This window comes from Moschus berezovskii, chromosome 14 (genome assembly GCF_049115385.1).
Source record: "Moschus berezovskii isolate FMDL1 chromosome 14, NW_MosBer_1.0, whole genome shotgun sequence".
In the NCBI taxonomy this organism is placed as follows: Eukaryota; Metazoa; Chordata; class Mammalia; order Artiodactyla; family Moschidae; genus Moschus; species Moschus berezovskii.
In genome coordinates this window covers 60,722,906-60,741,000 of record NC_142473.1, presented here as the reverse complement: position 1 = coordinate 60,741,000, position 18,095 = coordinate 60,722,906, and the positions used below count along the sequence as shown (strand labels likewise).

Genomic DNA, 18,095 nt, shown 5'->3' with positions numbered 1-18,095 from the left:
TCCATGGAACCCTTCTTTCAGGTAATATTTATGGACCAAGTGTTTCCTGCAAAGTTTAACTTCATAGTGAGTCTTTGAAGTGGTTGTTAAAAGCTGCACTTTGCAGATTAGGAGCCTAAAATTCAGAGATTACTGAGTTGCAAAAGTAATCAGCTAGTGGGACAGCTGAGCCTCAAATTTGAGACCTTGTGATTAAGTGTGTATGATATTAATATTCTCATCTATCAAAGCAGAGAAATTCAATGTGAAACACCAAATTATTTTCCAGATATCCCCACAAGTTTTGGAACATCTCAAGAACCTACTTTGTTTCTCAGAACAACAATCCACTTCTCTCCTCCCATATTATTTATTTTGAAGCAAATCCCAGATAGTGTATCATTTTATCTCTAAATATTTCAGTATATATCTCTAATCCCTTAAAAAATCAGACATTCAATTACTAATCATATTTGATATTCAATTACTGATCATAAAAATCATACAGATTTTTTTAAACACAAGTGTGTTTCAATCAAGATCCAGAAAAAGTAATTACATTACTTTGGAGTTTGCTTAATATATCTCTTATGTCTCCTTTATTTTTTCATTTCTTGGCTGCATCAGGTGGCATGTGAAATCTTAATTCCCCAACCAGGGATAGAAGCCTGTGCACCTACACTGAAAACACAGAGTCTTAACACTGGACCGCAAGTCTCTCTTTTTAAAAAAAGTTATTTATTTATGGCTGCACTGGGTCTTTGCTGCTGTGCTTGGGGTTTTTCTAGTTGCAGTGAGCAGGGGCTACTCTCTAGCTGTGGTGCACAGGCTTCTCATTGCAGTGGCTTCTCCTCTTGCAGAGCACAGGTTCTAGGGTGCGCAGGCGAGTGCTGGCTCAGTAGTTGAGATGCATGGGCTTACTAACACCATGGCACACAGACCAGGGATTGAATCTATGTCCCCTACATTGGGAGGTGGATTCTTAACCACTGGACCACCAGGGAAGTCTCCAAGTCTCTTTTAATCTATATGTTCCTCCTCCATTTCCCCTTTCCTCCCTCCTGCAATTTATTTACTTAAGAGAGTAGGTCATTCATTCTATAGATATCTCAGTTTGAATTTTGCTGATTCCCTCTCTGTGGTGTTATTCAATATATTCATTCCTCTGCTGTCTATGATTACACAATACCATTAAATCAGCTAATTCTGAGTTGGAAGGAAACTAATTTAACCTACTTAACATGTTCATTTTATGAAAATTGAGGCCCAAACAGGTGTCTAAGGTGACAACTAGAATCCAGAGACCCAAGATTCAAATTCCAGTGAATATTTTTTCAATAAAGCAGATTAGGCAGATTTCAAAGACCTAGACAGAGAAGCCTGGCAGGCTACAGTCCATGGGGTTGCAAAGGTCAGACACGACTGAAACAACTGAGCACAATCAATAGTTGAATAACTGTACAGTACTGTGATGTATGCACAAAAATCCCTATAGATGTTATGGAATATTATTAGGTTCAAATTTTTAGGTAATTTAAACAAGTGTTCCCATAATTTAACTTTATTCTTCTATTAGTTGAGTTCAGATCAGTTGCTCAGTCATGTCTGACTCTTTGTGATCCCATGGAATGCAGTACACCAGGCCTCCTTGTCCATCAACAACACCCGGAGTTTACTCAAACTCATCTCCATTAAGTCGGTGATGCCATCCAACCATCTCATCCTCTGTCGACACCTTCTCCTCCTGCCTTCAATCTTTCCCAGTATCAGGGTATTTTCCAATGAGTCTGCTCTTCACATCAGGTGGCCAAAATATTGGAGCTTCAGCTTCAACATCAGTCCTTCCAATGAACACCCAGGATTGATTTCCTTTAGGATAGACTGGCTAGATCTCCTTGCAGTCAAAGGGACTCTCAAGAGTCCTCCAACACCACAGTTCAAAAGCATCAATTCTTTGGCACTTAGCTTTCTTTATAGTCCAACCCTCACATCCATACATGACCACTGGAAAAACCATAGCCTTGACTAGACGGACCTTTGTTGGTAAAGTAATGTCTCTGCTTTTTAATATGCTGTCTCGGTTGGTCATACGAAGAAGACAATGGCACTCCACTCCAGTACTCTTGCCTGGAAAATCCCATGGATGGAGGAGCCTGGATGGCTGCAGTCCATGGGGTCGCTGAGGGTCGGACACGACTGAGCGACTTCACTTTCACTTTTCACTTTCATGCACTGGAGGAGGAAATGGCAACCCACTTCAGTGTTCTTGCCTGGAGAATCCCAGGGATGGGGGAGCCTGGTGGGCTTCCGTCTATGGGGTCACACAGAGTCGGACACGACTGAAGTGATTTAGCAGCAGCAGCAGGTTGGTCATAACTTTTCTTCCAAGGAGTAAGCGTCTTTTAATTTCATGGCTGCAGTCACCATAGGCAGTGATTTTGGAGCCATCAGTCAGTCAGTTGGTCAGCCACTGTTTCCCTATTTGTCATGAGTCCCGTGGAATGCAAGGAGATCCAACCAGTCCATTCTAAAGGAGATCAATCCTGGGTGTTCACTGGAAGGACTGATGCTAAAGCTGAAACTCCAATACTTTGGCCACCTCATGCGACGAGTTGACTCACTGGAAAAGACTCTGATGCTGGGAGTGATTGGGGGTGGGAGGAGAAGGGGACTACAGAGAATGAGATGGCTGGATGGCATCACCGACTCGACGGATGTGAGTCTGAGTGAACTCCGGGAGTTGGTGATGGACAAGGAGGCCTGGCGTGCTGTGATTCATGGGGTCGCAAAGAGTCGGACACGACTGAGCGACTGAACTGAACTGAACTGAATGGGATCAGATGCCATGATCTTAGTTTTCTGAATGTTGAACTTTAAGCCAACTTTTTCACTCTTCTCTTTCACTTTCATCAAGAGGCTCTTTAGTTCCTCTTCACTTTCTGCCATAAGGGTGGTGTCATCTGCATATCTGAGGTTATTGATATTTCTCCAAGGAATTTTGATTCCAGCTTGTGCTTCATCCAGCAAAGCGTTTTTCATGATGTACTCTGCATATAAAGTTAAATAACCAGGGTGACAATATATAACCATGACGTACTCCTTTTCCTATTTGGAACCAGTCTGTTGTTCCATGTCCAGTTCTAACTGTTGCTTCTTGACCTGCATACAGATTTCTCAAAAGGCAAGTCAGGTGATCTGGTATTCGCATCTCTCTCAGAGTTTTCCACAGTTTGTTGTGATCCACACAGTCAAAGGCTTTGGCATAGTCAATGAAGCAGAAATTGATGTTTTTCTGGAACTCTCTTGCTTTTTCCATGATCCAGAGGATGTTGGCAATTTGATCTCTGGTGCCTCTGCCTTTTCTAAAACCAGCTTGAACATCTGGGAGTTCATGGTTCACATATTGTTGAAGCATGAATTGAAGAATTTTGAGCATTACTTTACTATCGTGTGAGATGAGTGCAATTGTGCAGCAGTTTGTGCATTCTTTGGCATTGCCTTTCTTTGGGATTGGAATGAAAACTGACCTTTTCCAGTCCTGTGGCCACTGTTGAGTTTTCCAAATTTGCTGGCATATTGAGTGCAGCACTTTCACAGCATCCTCTTTCAGGATTTGAAATAGCTCAATTGGAATTCCATCACCTCCACTAGCTTTGTTCGTACTGATGCTTCCTAAGGCTCTCTTGACTTCACATTCCAAGATGTCTGGCTCTAGGTGAGTGATCACACCATTGTGATTATCTGGGTTGTGAAGATCTTTTTTGTGTAGTTCTTCTGTGTATTCTTGCCACCTCTTCTTAATATCTTCTGCTTCTGTTAGGTCCATACCATTTGTGTCCTTTATCGAGCCCATCTTTGCATGAAATGTTCCCTTGGTATCTCTAATTTTCTTGAAGAGATCTTTTGTCTTTCCTATTCTGTTGTTTTCCTCTGTTTCTTTGCATTGATCGCTGAGGAAGGCTTTCTTATCGCTCCTTGCTATTCTTTGGAACTCTGCATTCAGATGCTGATATCTTTCCTTTTCTCCTTTGCTTTTTGCTTCTCTTCTTTTCACAGCTATTTGTAAGGCCTCCTCAGACAACCACTTTGCTTTTTTGCATTTCTTTTCCATGGAGATAGTCTTGATCCCTGTCTCCTGTACAATGTCATGAACCTCCGTCCAGAGTTCATCAGGCACTCTATCTATCAGATCTAGTCCCTTAAATCTATTTCTCACTTCCACTCTATAATCATAAGGGGTTTGATTTAGGTCATATCTGAATGGTCTAGTGGTTTTCCCTACTTTCTTCAATTTAAGTCTGAATTTGGCAATAAGGAGTTCATGATCTGAGCCACAGTCAGCTCCCGGTCTTGTTTTTGCTGACTGTATAGAGCTTCTTCATCTTTGGCTGCAAAGAATATAATCAGTCTGATTTCAGCGTTGACCATCTGGTGATGTCCATGTGTAGAGTCTTCTCTTGTGTTGTTGGAAGAGGGTGTTTGTTATGACCAGTGCATTCTCTTGGCAAAACTCTATTAGCCTTTTCCCTGCTTCATTCTGCTATACATATCTTTTTAATTTCAATGATGGGAAAAATTCACTTCAGTGCACTAGTAATTCTATACACCTATGAAATGCTCTGTTTAATGAATTCAAATAATATTTTTCAAAGATTGAAAACATATCTTACCTCAGTGAATCGCAAAAGATGTTATCTATGTTCCAAAATAAAAATCCTAATAAAAATACACCCAAGGATGTGTAACCCAGCCCTCTAAGCCATGGATAAACCCTGTGGAGGAAAAAAAAGAGCAAAATGAAATTTTGTCGAGTCATGTCATGAGAGGGAACTGTTTTCATAAGTATTAAAAGCAAATCTAACTATTAAATTCTCTAATACATCTGCCCATTACATTTAGACATTTAAAGGTACTGAGGAAGAAAAGTGCCGCTAAGAGTTTGCTAAATGTATCAAGAAGGTAATCTGAAAGCACCCAGTAAGTTTATCAGTTCCTTGGAAGAGGTAGAGGGCTGGTGGAATAGAAAAAACACTAATGGAGTCACCAGTTCTCTGTCAGGCACTACAGTATGTTAGATACACACAATATATATAAACAAACACACACATATGAATATAATTTTCAAATAAACACACACATACAAATACAATCTTCAAATAAACACTTCTTTAACTTTGTTGATGAGGAAACTGAAGTTTGGTGAGTTACCCTAAATAACAGGTGTAGCTAATGTACTTTTTTTTTTATAGCTTTACCCTCTACCTCCAAAAACTTAGCTTATATATTTTTTAGAATGTTATGTAAATGGAATAATACAGTCTATTCTCTTTGTTATACAGCTTCTTTCAGTTGGCATAATTATTTTGAAATTCATCCATGCTGTTGTATATCAATACTCATTTCCTCTTACTGTTGATTAGTACTCCACTATATGGATATGCCATGGTTTTTCTGTTCAAATGTTGGTGGATATTCCTGTTGTTTTCCAGGTTTTTTTTGCTTTAACAAAAGAAGCTATGAACATTCATAAATAAGTCTTTGTATGGATACATACTTTCATTTCCCTTGGGTAAAAAGAAGTATAGTTAAATTGTCTGGCAGGTAAATGTTACTTTTTTGATAGTGTGTTTTGAATCTTTGCCCATTAAAAAAAGTTGTTACTTATTATTAAGTTTCAAGAGTTCTTTATATATTTTAAATATAAGTCCTTTGTTGGATATACATTTTGCAAATATTTTCTCCAAGTCTGTGAGTTGCCTTTCACCTCCTTTTTTTTTTTTAATTCTTAAAAATATTTTTTTAATTGAAATACAGCTGATGAACAATGTTCTGTTAGTTTCTGGTATATAGCAAAGTGATTCAGTTACATACATGTATTCTTTTCAATTACAGCTTATTGCCGGATATTGAATATAGTTCCCTGTGCTATACAGTAGGACTTGTAATTCATTCTGTATACAATGGCTTGCATTTGCTAATCCCAAACTCTCAAACCATTCCCCACCCTAATCTTGCCTTTGGCAACCACAAGTCCGTTCTCTCCATCTGTGAGTCTGTTTCCATTCTGTAGATAAGCCTCTCTGTTGTTCTTTTGCAAAACTGTTTTGGCCCTTTTATATCCTTTGCAGTCCCATGTAAATTTCAGAAACTGTTTCCTAATTTTTACCAAAAAGCCCGCAGAGATTTTGTTGTGATCGCATTGAACCTACAGATCAATTTGGAGAGAACTGACATCTTAATAACACTGAAGTTTTCTAGTCCATGAAAATGATAAATCTATTCATACTTAGGTCTTCTTTAATTTGGCTCTGCAAAAACTTATTCACCACAGTTTCCAATATATACAGCTTGCATATATTTGCTAAATTTAATCCTTAAATATTTAATGTTTTTTGATGTTACTGTAAATTATACTTTGAAAAATTTCACTTACCAATTTCACTTACTATGCACTTGTTTAGTGCTAGTACATAGAAATACGATTTTTGAAAATGGACTTGAACCTCATGACCTTGCTGAATTCCACTTACTGCTTCTAGTGATCTTGTGGTACACATCTTGTGGTATTTTCTGTATGTGATCGTATCATCTGCAAACACTACATTGGATAGGACTTCCACCAATACAGTGTTGAATAGAAGTGGTGACGATGTATATCCTTGTTTTAGTTTTTATTTTAAAGGTAACTTTTAAAAAACATTTCATGGAAATGTGGTAGATGCTATAGTTTACAGATTAAGAAACTTCCCTTCTATTGAGTTTGTAAAGGGTTTTGTTTTGAATCATAAATAGCTGAATTTTATGGAACGCTTTACCTGAATGTATTATTATCATCACATAGTTTTTCTCCTTTATTTTTTAATATGGTGAATGATGAGAATAGATTTCTCTCAAGTATTTTGTTATTTTAACTATTTGTGCTTAGTTGCTCAGTTGTGTCCAACTCTTTGCAAGCCCATGGACTGGTATCACTTCTGTCCATGTGATTCTCCAGGCAAGAATACTGGAATGGGTTGCCATGCCCTCCTCCAGGATTTGCATATAGACAAATGAATTGTGTTATTAACTTAAAAATCATCAGGGACTTCCCTGGTGGTCCAGTGGTTAAGAATCTGCCTGGCATGCAGGAGACGCGGATTTGATTCCTGGTCCAGGAAGATTCCACATCTGTGGAGCAACTAAGCCCACACACTACAACTAGAGAAAGTCCTCGCACAGCAACAAAGACCCAGCACAGAAAAAAAAAAAAAAATCAGAAAAACACAAATCTGGTTGCACATGGAAGGGACATTATTGCCATAGTTTGATGAAGATTCTCAGAAAAGATGAGTTTAAAAGAGTCATAGTATGCCTTCAGCTTTTCAGAGTTTATCACTTTCCCATTTTAGGGAGGCAAGAGTGAGTTTCAGAAAGCAGAGAGTAAAGGCATTTGGCAGAACTGCAGGATGGGCCAGGTGCTGAGATATGACAGGGAAGTGATCACTAGGGGTTAGATACTCTCTTTTTTCTGCTTCTAAGCTTACTTACCAGGGCCAATCTTCAGCTCTCAGAAGTAATTCAAAGCAAAATTCTTCTGTGGGGTGAAATGAATGTCTCTGGTTATCCAGGTAGCAGGGCACGTAAGAGAGAGCAAGAACTTCATCAGCACATGGTCCAGGCAAACTAAGTAAAGGTAAGATTCTGGGGACAGACTCCTTATATATTATCAGGTCAAGAGTGTGTAACACAGAAGACCCTCGACTTATCTGTATCTGGAGTCACACTGCTTCACTCTAGACTGGTTGCCTATCTAGTGGACAGCCATTCTCTGAAAAAACCCTTCCCTTTGCCTTCACTTTGGGAATTGCCTTCACCTCTTTGTGTTGGATTTTCTATGTCTTGTTTCCTATGTCTTCCTCCTTTTTGGTTTTCTCATTTTGGTCAAACACACCCTTCCACAGGTTTCTGAGCACTAGTTTATGGTATACAAGTTTTTTCTTTTTTTTTTGAGGACTTGAATGTATGAAAATGTATTCTGCCACCATATTTTATCAATAGTTTGGCTAGGTATTATCGTGTAACTGGCTTCTAGTTTTCCTTTGGCAAGTCCAAAACCATTCTGATTCCTGATCCTTTGTATGTAGTGTATCTGCCTTCTGACTCTAAACTTGTAGAACTGTCCTTGTCTAGAATTCTGAAACTGGCATGGGTCTATTTCTACCCACTGTGCTAAGTATGCAGTAGGTTCTTTTAACCTATTAACTCTCACTTTTCAATTACAGGATATTTTCTTGAATTGTTTTGGCGATAATTTCCTCCTTTCCCTTTCCTCTAAACAGTACCCCTCCCCTTTTTTTTATGCTGGTCCTGAAATCAGAACCCCTATTGAGTTCCTTCTATCCTCCATTTCTTTTCCACCATTCTGATGGCACCCAGGGACCACAGACTTGAGGAAACACTTGCTATTTGTCCACAGCAGTGGTGAGGAGTGGGTTCAAGGGTCCTGAGGCCAAGAGGCCCCATGCTGCCCTCTTCACTCGGGACCATAACATGAGCTCAGTGCCTCTCCTGTGGTGGATGCTTGCTGGTGAATGGGTATGGGGGCTCATGGACCATGACAATCACAATGTGTTTTCAGGAGAAAGAATTTCAATGTCTTCTTTAACTGTATCTTTCAGAATATTCATTTCAGCTTTTAATTATATTTTTAATGTCTGTTTTGGGGGGATTCTCTGAATGTTCTTTTTTTATAGCATTGTACTCTTGATTCATAGATATACTATATTCCTAAGAATACTAGTGAATTATAGTATTTGTTGTCATTTTGTTGTTTTTGAAGTTTCTTCACGTATAAGCTGATTATAATAAACTGATTTTTTTCTCCCTTATTTGTTTTGGCCTCTTTCATACTGAATGTATTCATCATACATCTGGCACTGTCTCCTCATTCTTAAGAATAAGAAACTAAAAAGGTGATCCAAAGCAAGTATTCAGTTGTGGCTTTTAGACTAGTAACCTTTACTGTAGGGCTATTTTCCTGGGTCAATTGTTAGAGAACCCTCAATACCAATACCAATGAAGCCTTTTAGGCTACTCAAATATTCAATAAGAAAATTCTTTCAATATTCTGTCTAGACATTTTTGCACTCAGCATGCATAAGCACAAGGTTAACCAATTTACCTGATTTCAGTATGGTATTTGTATGCTCAACTGTGCCTGGTAAAAACCAATGTAGACACACTGTTCACCCTTTCCAAAGATTAAATCTGTAGATTTCCACAGTTCCTTCATGGCATGAAGTTGAGTGAGGGAACCTAAGCATATAACCATTTCCTTAAGTTTTTAATCAATGCCCTTTATTTTAGACCCCTCCTCCATCTCCTTCACCAAACTGTCTGTTGCTGCTAAAGCTTGATACTTGAGAAAATTCTCTGATGTAAACTGGAGGTTCTTGGCTTAGAATTTGCCTTTATTGGGTTAGTTATGGCAATTAGCAGTAATCCATTTACTTTGTAGCTTCTAAAATTTTATTGAGTCTTCAACTTGTGGGTTTATGCTTTATAAATAAATTATTTTGTTATAGTTTTAGTAGTGTTTAAGAAAGGAACAAAATTAGATACCTATTGATCTTCAATGCAGCAGCTTTTTTTTTTAACCATTAATTTATTTTATCAGTATCATTCTTCATTTCTCTTTGGGCTTATTCTATTGATCTATTTTCTAATTACTCAAATACTTAGCTCATTATTCTTCAGACTCTCTGTTTCTAATGTAAATATTTAATGTAAACATGTTCCTCTAAGAACCACTTTAGCTACAACCTATTTTGGTTTATAGTATTTTCATTTTGATTTCATCCTAAGAATTTCAATATTTTTATTATGATTTTTTTTACTCATATATACAAGTATACTTATAAGTTTCCAAATATATGTGCTATTTTGACTAATTCTGTTTTAACTAATTGTCAGAAAACATACTATGCATGACACCAATTCTTTATAATCCGTTGCTGCTGCTGCTAAGTCACGTCAGTTGTGTCCGACTCTGTGCTACCCCACAGACAGCAGCCCACCAGGCTCCCCCATCCCTGGGATTCTCCAGGCAAGGACACTGGAGTAGGTTGCCATTTCCTTCTCCAACGCATGAAAGTGAAAAGTGAAAGTGAAGTCGCTCAGTCGTGTCCGACTCTTAGCGACCCCATAGATTGCAGCCCACCAGGCTCCCCCATCCCTGGGATTCTCCAGGCAAGGACACTGGAGTGGGTTGCCATTTCCTTCTCCAATGCATGAAAGTGAAAAGTGAAAGTGAAGTCGCTCAGTCATGTCTGACTCTTAGCAACCCCATGGACTGCAGCCCACCAGGCTCCTCCATCCATGGGATTCTCCAGGCAAAAGTACTGGAGTGGGGTGCCACTGCCTTCTCCTATAATCTGTTGAACTTTGCTTTAATGCTAGGATTGGTAGATTTAATAATTACTCCACGAATGAAAAGATCATTCATTCTTTACTTGCTGAGTATATAAAATCATTTTGTAATGTTACTCAAATTTTCCCTATTCATATTGTTTGGTCTAAGTACTGTGCTAAAATATCTCAACATGGTAGAATGGTTACCTATTTCTCCTCTGTAATCCTGCCAATTTTTGTTTAAAAATTTCCATATAAGTTTAGAGTTGCCACTTTTGGGGATGTGGTAAATAGAATTTTAATAACAATGTAATGAACATATCTGTTGTGAATAATGCCTTAAATTTCTTCATTGTTAAAATAGTTAGTCCGGGCTTCTTTTAGTCAATACTGGTATAGCATGCTATTATTTATATCCTTTTCTTTCAAAATTACTGTGTATTTATGTTCTAAACATATTTCTTATGAATAGCAGATACCTGGATTTTTCCCTGTTTTGGAGTCTTTGTCTTTTAATTGTTTAGGTCTGTCCATTTATATTTACTGGGATTATTGATATATTTTAAATTATTTCTACCCCTTCACTTTCTGCTTTGTATTTTTCCTCAGTTTTCTCTGCTTCCTTTTTTCCCCTTCTCATTTTCTTTGGATTCAGTTTTTATAATCCCATTTACCCCCTCATCTTTTTGTAACTGAAATTATGAAACCAATTATTGTTTTTAGTAACTACCAAAAAAGGACATGTAAAATCCAAAATGAATCACTGGCTGTACCATATCCTCAAATAAAGACCTCGTGAACAATGTAACTAAGAGTATTTTCCTGTATCTCACATGTTATTTTATCATCATTTTAATTGCTTTTTAAAAATCTCTCAAATTAGATATCACTAAAGTCACAAAAGCTATGGTTTTTCCCGTGGTCATGTATGGATGTGAGAGTTGGACTGTGAAGAAAGCTGATCGCCGAAGAATTGATGCTTTTGAACTGCGGTGCTGGAGAAGACTCTTGAGAGTCCCTTGGACTGCAAGGAGATCCAACCAGTCCATTCTAAAGGAGATCAATCCTGGGTGTTCATTGGAAGGACTGAAGCTAAAGCTGAAACTCCAATACTTTGGCCACCTCATGCGACAAGTTGACTCACTGGAAAAGACTCTGATGCTGGGAGCGATTGGGGGTAGGAGGAGACGGGGACGACAGAGAATGAGATGGCTGGATGGCATCACTGACTCAATGGACATGAGCTTGAGTGAACTCCGGGAGTTGGTGATGGACAGGGAGGCCTGGCGTGCTGTGGTTCATGGGGTCACTAAGAGTCGGACACGACTGAGCAACTGAACTGAACTGAAAGTCACAATATTTTATTTAGATAGTTCCATACATTTTTCACTTTTTCTTCTTCACTGTTCTTTCTTGTATCTCAATTCTTCCTTCAAAAAAAATATCTTTAAGAAGGTATACTAGTAAAATTCTTCCCTTCTATCTCAAAATGTTTTTATATTACCCTGGTTCTTGAAAGATATTTGGATATACAACTCTAACTTTATGGTTTATTTCTCTCAACACTTTGAAGATAATAGTCTACCATGTGTATTGCTGTTGATAAGTCTATTGTAGACTGTATGTTATTCCTTTATTGGTAATGTTTTCTATCTCTGGGTTTTTTTAGGATCTTCATTGTTGCATTTCAGTATTTTTACTATGCTTTTTAAAAACAGGTATCAATCAGGATTCAACTGCAGATAATACCTCTATCTAAAGCAGAATTGTTTCAATTCCAAAAGAATACTGAATAGATTTAGACACTCCAGAAATGACTTCTGAACTACAGAATTATTTTGCCAAAGGAATTTTCTTTTTCACATTTACAAACTTGGAGAATTGGAAAGCCTCTGGACCAACTGTTTCATCCAGCATCATACCATCTTAGCTATAATTCACAGCTCAGGAAGCTGCTATCACATATTTGCTCCAGAGCTACAATGCACACCCTAGATTCATATAAGTAAATGGATTCCTTACATACTACAACTTCTCCTCCCCATTTAACTTGGTTCTGAATTCAAGTCTCATGTGAATACATGTGATTAGCAAAATCTAAATGTATTTGAAAACTTACCTATAAAGGAAATATAAAAAATATAATACATTTTAGCTTTTTAGCATCTACATTACAGGAAAGCTCACTTGATGGAGGCTGAAACAATATTGAATGAACTAATCCATTACACCTGTTTTACCTGATAAAGACTTTCTTTCATTTATCTTGCTTGGGAATTATTGTTTTTGAAGCTGAGGAGTTATCTTTTATGGGTACTAGAAAATCCTCACCTATTATCTCTTTGAATATCTTATCCTTCTCCATTTTTTCTATTCTCTCCCTTTGGAACTGCAGTTAGACATGTAATTTCTCTGTGATGCTTTCTGGCTTATTTCTTTAGATGTGTCTTTCCACTTAATTAGTTCTCTCTTCAAATGTCTAATTTACCTTTAAGTTATCCATTGAGTTTTTTATTTCAGTAATTTTTTGAGTTTTTTTGAAATTAATTTTTATTGAAGTATATTGAGTTTGAGTGAACTCCGGGAGTTGGTGATAGACAGGGAGGCCTGGCGTGCTGTGATTCATGGGGTCGCAAAGAGTCAGACACGACTGAGTGACTGAACTGATATTTGCTATACAATATTGTGTTAAGTTTCTACTGTACTGCAAAGTGAATCAGCTATATACATACATATGTCCCCTCTTTTTTGGATTTCTCTCCCATTTAGGTCACCTCAGAGCACTGAGTAGTTTTCTGAGCCATATAGTAGGTTCTCATTAGTTGTCTATTTTATACAATAGTGTATATATGTCAACAGTATATATATGGTCAGTTCCTATCTTCCAATTCATCCTACCCCATCCTTCCCCTTTTTGTGTCTATATGTCTGTTCTCTAGGTCTGTGTCTTTTTCTGTTTTGCAGTAAGATCACCTATACCATTTAAATGCTGCTGTGGTACATTACATGTGTTTTCTTTCTGCCTCAGACACTTGAGAGTTGGAACTGAAGAAGTTAGCAAGCCAGAAATACCACTCAGTTCAGTTCAGTCGCTCAGTCATGTCCGACTCTTTGCGACTCCATGAATCGCCTCCCTGTCCATCACCAACTCCCGGAGTTCTAGGCACAATCAAAACACAGACTGCGCTCTCTCCAAAGAAACAAGAAAAAGGCAATCTAGCAAGATAGAAAGCTTACACAATAATCACTATTCTACAGCCAAACACCACAGAAAAAACGATAGCCTCACCCTCCATTCATCCTCAAAGTCTGAATGGGAAGCCTAGACTTCATTCCTAATCGCCCAAAGAAGGTACCCCAATCTCCTGCTATACTAATATCAACCAGTGAGGAGCTGGAACTTTCCCCACTCAGAAGTAACAAGCTCTCCATTTCCTGCAGTGTCAGTGGAGACCATGTGGAGAGCCTGGACTTCCATCTTCATGTGGTAATAACCAGGTGCTCTCTCCTCACTGTAGTGGTATCAGAGTAGACCTACTGGGGTGTCAGAATTTCTGCCAATGGCCAGAGGTAACAAGGTCATATCAACAACTTCAGATATGCAGATTATACCTCCCTTATGGCAGAAAGTGAAGAGCAACTTAAGAGCCTCTTGATGAAGGTAAAAGAGGAGAATGAAAGAGCTGGCTTAAAACTCAACATTCAAAAGACTAATATCATGGCATCTGGTCCCATCACTTCATGGTAAACAGATGGGGAAAAAATGGAAACTGTGGCAGATTTCATTTTCTTGGGCTCAAAAATCACTGTGGACGGTGATTGTAGACACGAAATTAAAAGACGCTTGCTCCTTGGAAGAAGAGCTATGACCAACCTAGACAGCATATTAAAAAGCAGAGACATCACTTTACTGACAAAGGTCTGTTTAGTCAAAGCTATCTTTTTTTCAGTAGTCATGTATGGATGTGAGAACTGGACCATAAAGAAAGCTGAGCACCCAAGAACTGATGCTTTTAAACAGTGTGTTGGAGAAGACTCTTGAGAGTCCCTTGGACAGCAAGGAGATCAAACCAGTCAATCCTAAAGGAAATCAACATTCACTGGAAAGACTGATGCTGAAGCTCCAATACTTTGGCCACCTGATGCAAAGAGCTGACTTATTGGAAAACATGCTTATGCTAGGAAAGACTGAGGGCAGGAGGAGAAGGGGGAAACAGAGAATGAGATGGTATGGATGGCATCACGAATTAATGGACATGAGTTTGAGCAAACTCAGTGAGATAATGAAGGACAGGGAAGCCTGGTGTGCTGCAGTCCCTGGGGTTGCAAAGAGTTGGACATGACTTTGCAACTTAAACACAACAACAAGTAAATCGCATCAGTAGTCAGAAATCTGTATGCAAATATGAAATTGCTAGAATGTTTACCACACATTAAAATAAATAATTGCAGTCTTACAGATTCTCATAGTGAACAGAAAAAGACACTCTCCAACTGATATATGAGGCAATTATAGTTTACTGTAAAATACTGAATATAGTTTCCTGTGCTATAAAGTAGGAGCTTGCTGTTTATCTATTTTATATATAGTAGTTTATATCTGCTAATCCCAAATTTCTAATTTATCCTTCTGCCCCTCCTTGTTTGGCAACCATAAATTTGCTTTCTATGTTCGTGAGTCTGTTTCTGTTTTGTAAATAAGTCCGTTTTTATTTATGTCCTATTTTAGACTCCATATATAAGTAATACCATATATTTGTCTTTCTCTTCCTGACTTACTTCACTCAGTGTGATAATCTCTAGGTCTATACATGTTGTGGCAAATGGCATTATTTCATTTTTTACATACTTGTTTAATATTCCTCTCTCTTTGAATATATATATGTATAGTGGAATATTATATGTGTGTGTGTGTATATATATATCTCACATCTTTATCCATTCATCTGTTGATGGACATTCAGGGAGCTTTCATGCCTTGGCTATTGTAAACAGTGTTGCCATGAAAATCAAGGGGCATATAGCTTTAGGAATTAAGAGAGTTCTCTAGATATATGCCCAGATGTGGGATTGCTGGATCCTAAGGTAACTCAATTTTTAGTTTTTTAAGGAACCTCCATACTGTTTTCCATGGTGGCTGTACCAATTTACATTCCTACCAACAGTACGAGAGGGTTCTCTTTTCTCCAAATCTTCTCCAGAATTTATTATTTCTAGACTTTCTATTGATGGCCATTCTGTCCAGATGTGAGGTGATATACCTCACTGTAGTTTTGATCTGTGCTTCTCTAACAATTAGCAATATTGAGCATCTTTTCATATCTTACTGGCCTTCTGGATGTCTTCTTTAGAGAAATACATATTTAGGGGATGTATTTCTCTAAAGAAGACATCCAGAAGGCCAGTAAGATATGAAAAGATGCTCAATATTGCTAATTGTTAGAGAAGCACAGATCAAAACTACAGTGAGAAAACAAAGATCATGGCATCTGGTCCCATCACTTCATGGGAAATAGATGGAAAAACAGTGGAAACAGTGTCAGACTTTATTTTTTTGGGCTCCAAAATCACTGCAGATGCTGATTGCAGCCATGAAATTAAAAGACGCTTGCTCCTTGGAAGGAAAGTTATGACCAACCTTGATAGTATATTAAAAAGCAGAGACATTACTTTGCCAACCAAGGTCCGTCTAGTCAAGGCAATGGTTTTTCCCGTGGTCATGTATGGATGTGAGAGTTGGACTGTGAAGAAAGCTGATCGCCGAAGAATCGATGCTTTTGAACTGTGGTGTTGGAGAAGACTCTTGAGAGTCCCTTATACTGCAAAGAGATCCAACCAATCCATTCTAAAGGAGATCAATCGTGGGTGTTCATTGGAAGGACTGATGCTAAAGCTGATACTGCAATACTTTGGCTACCTCATGCGACGAGTTGACTCAGTGGAAAAGACTCTGATGCTGGGAAAGGTTGGGGGCGGAAGGAGAAGGGGACGACGGAGAATGAGATGGCTGGATGGCATCACCGATTCTGTGGACATGAGTTTGAGTGAGCTCCGGGAGTTGGTGATGGACAGGGAGGCCTGGCGTGCTGTGATTCATGGGGTCGCGGAGAGTCGGACATGACTGAGCGACTGAACTGAACTGAAAGCTGCTTGTATATTTTAGAAATTAAGCCTGTTGGCTGCATTCTTTGCAAATATTTTCTCCTAGTTCACAGGTTGTATTTTTACTTTATTTATGGTTTCCTTTGCTGTGCAAAAGCTTATAAATTTGATTAGGTCCCATTTATTTATCTTTATTTGTATTGACCTGAAAGACTGACCTAAGAAAATACTGGCATGATTTATGTCAGAGAATGTTTTGCCTATCTTGTTTTCTAGGTGTTTCATGGTGTCATGTCTTATAAAGTCACGTCTATAATCCATTTTATTTTTGGGCATGGTGTAAGGAGCATTCTAACTTCACTGATTTACATATGGGTGTCCAGCTTTCCTACCGTCACTTGCTAAAGGGACTGTCTTTTCTCCATTGTGTATTCTTGCCTCATTTCTCAAAGATTAACTGATCATAGGTTTATGGGCTTATTTCTCAGCTCTCTCTTCTATTCTACTGATCCATGGGTCTGTTTTGGGCCAACATCATGCTGCTTTGATTACTGTACCTTTGTAGTATTGTCTAAAGTCTAAAAGGGCTATGCCTCCAGCTCTGTTTCCTCAGAACTGCTCTAGCAATTCTGGGTCTTTTATCTTTCCACATAAATTTCAGGATTATTTGTTCTAGTTCATGGGTAGTTTGATAGGAATCACATTAAATTTGTAGACTGCTTTGGGTAATAGGGCCATTTTAACAATATTAATTTTTCCAAACTGAGAGCATGGGATGTAATTCCATTTCTTTGAATCATCTTCAGTTCCCTTTCACTACATTTTATACTTCTCAGCATATAAAGTCTCTGACCCTCTTCATCGGGTTTATTCCTAAGTATTTGATTTTTCAATGTGCTTTTAAAAGAGATTGCTATTTTACTTTCCCTTTCTAATAATTCACTGTTAGTTGGAGAAGGAAACGGCAACCCACTCCAGTGTTCTTGCCTGGAGAATCCCAGGGACGGGGGAGCCTGGTGGGCTTCCGTCTAGGGGTCACACAGAGTCGGACACGACTGAAGTGACTTAGCAGCAGCAGCAGCAACAGTGTAAGGAAATGCAACAGATTTATGAATGTTAGTCTTGTAGCCTGCTACTATATCTTGCTTAATTTGTTTATCAGTTTGAGTAGATTTTGTGTGACGTCTTTAGCTTTTCTATATATAATATCAACCCTGAATCTTCACTGGAAAGACTGATGCTGAAAATGAAGCTCCAATACTTTGGCCACCTGATGTGAAGAGCCAACTCATCAGAAAAGACCCAGATGCTGGAAAAGACAGAAGGCAGAAGGGGATGACAGAGGATGAGATGGTTGATTGGCATCACCAACTCAACAGACATGAGTTTGAGCAAGCTCCAGAAGATGGTGAAGGACAGGGAAGCCTGGCAAGCTGCAGTCCATGGGGTTCCAAGGAGTCAGACAAGACGGAGCAACTGAACAACAACATATAATATCAATCATCTGCATATAACAGTTTAACCTTTTCTGTTCCAATTTCGATACCTTTATTTCTTTTTTCCCCATCTGATTGCTGTGGTCACTTCCAATACTATGTTGAATAGAAGTGGTGCGAATGGGCATC

At 38.4% G+C, this 18,095-nt stretch overlaps 1 protein-coding gene across 1 annotated transcript in view; it reads right to left on the bottom strand.

The window, feature by feature from the left end:
* ACER3 (alkaline ceramidase 3) overlaps window positions 1-18,095 on the bottom strand; it is a 151,779-nt gene that overhangs the window by 19,225 nt on the left and 114,459 nt on the right. Inside the window, exon 8 of the mRNA XM_055423741.2 lies at window positions 4,650-4,751. Within this exon, the coding sequence (XP_055279716.2) occupies window positions 4,650-4,751 (102 nt within the window). The remainder of the gene's footprint in view (window positions 1-4,649; window positions 4,752-18,095) is intronic.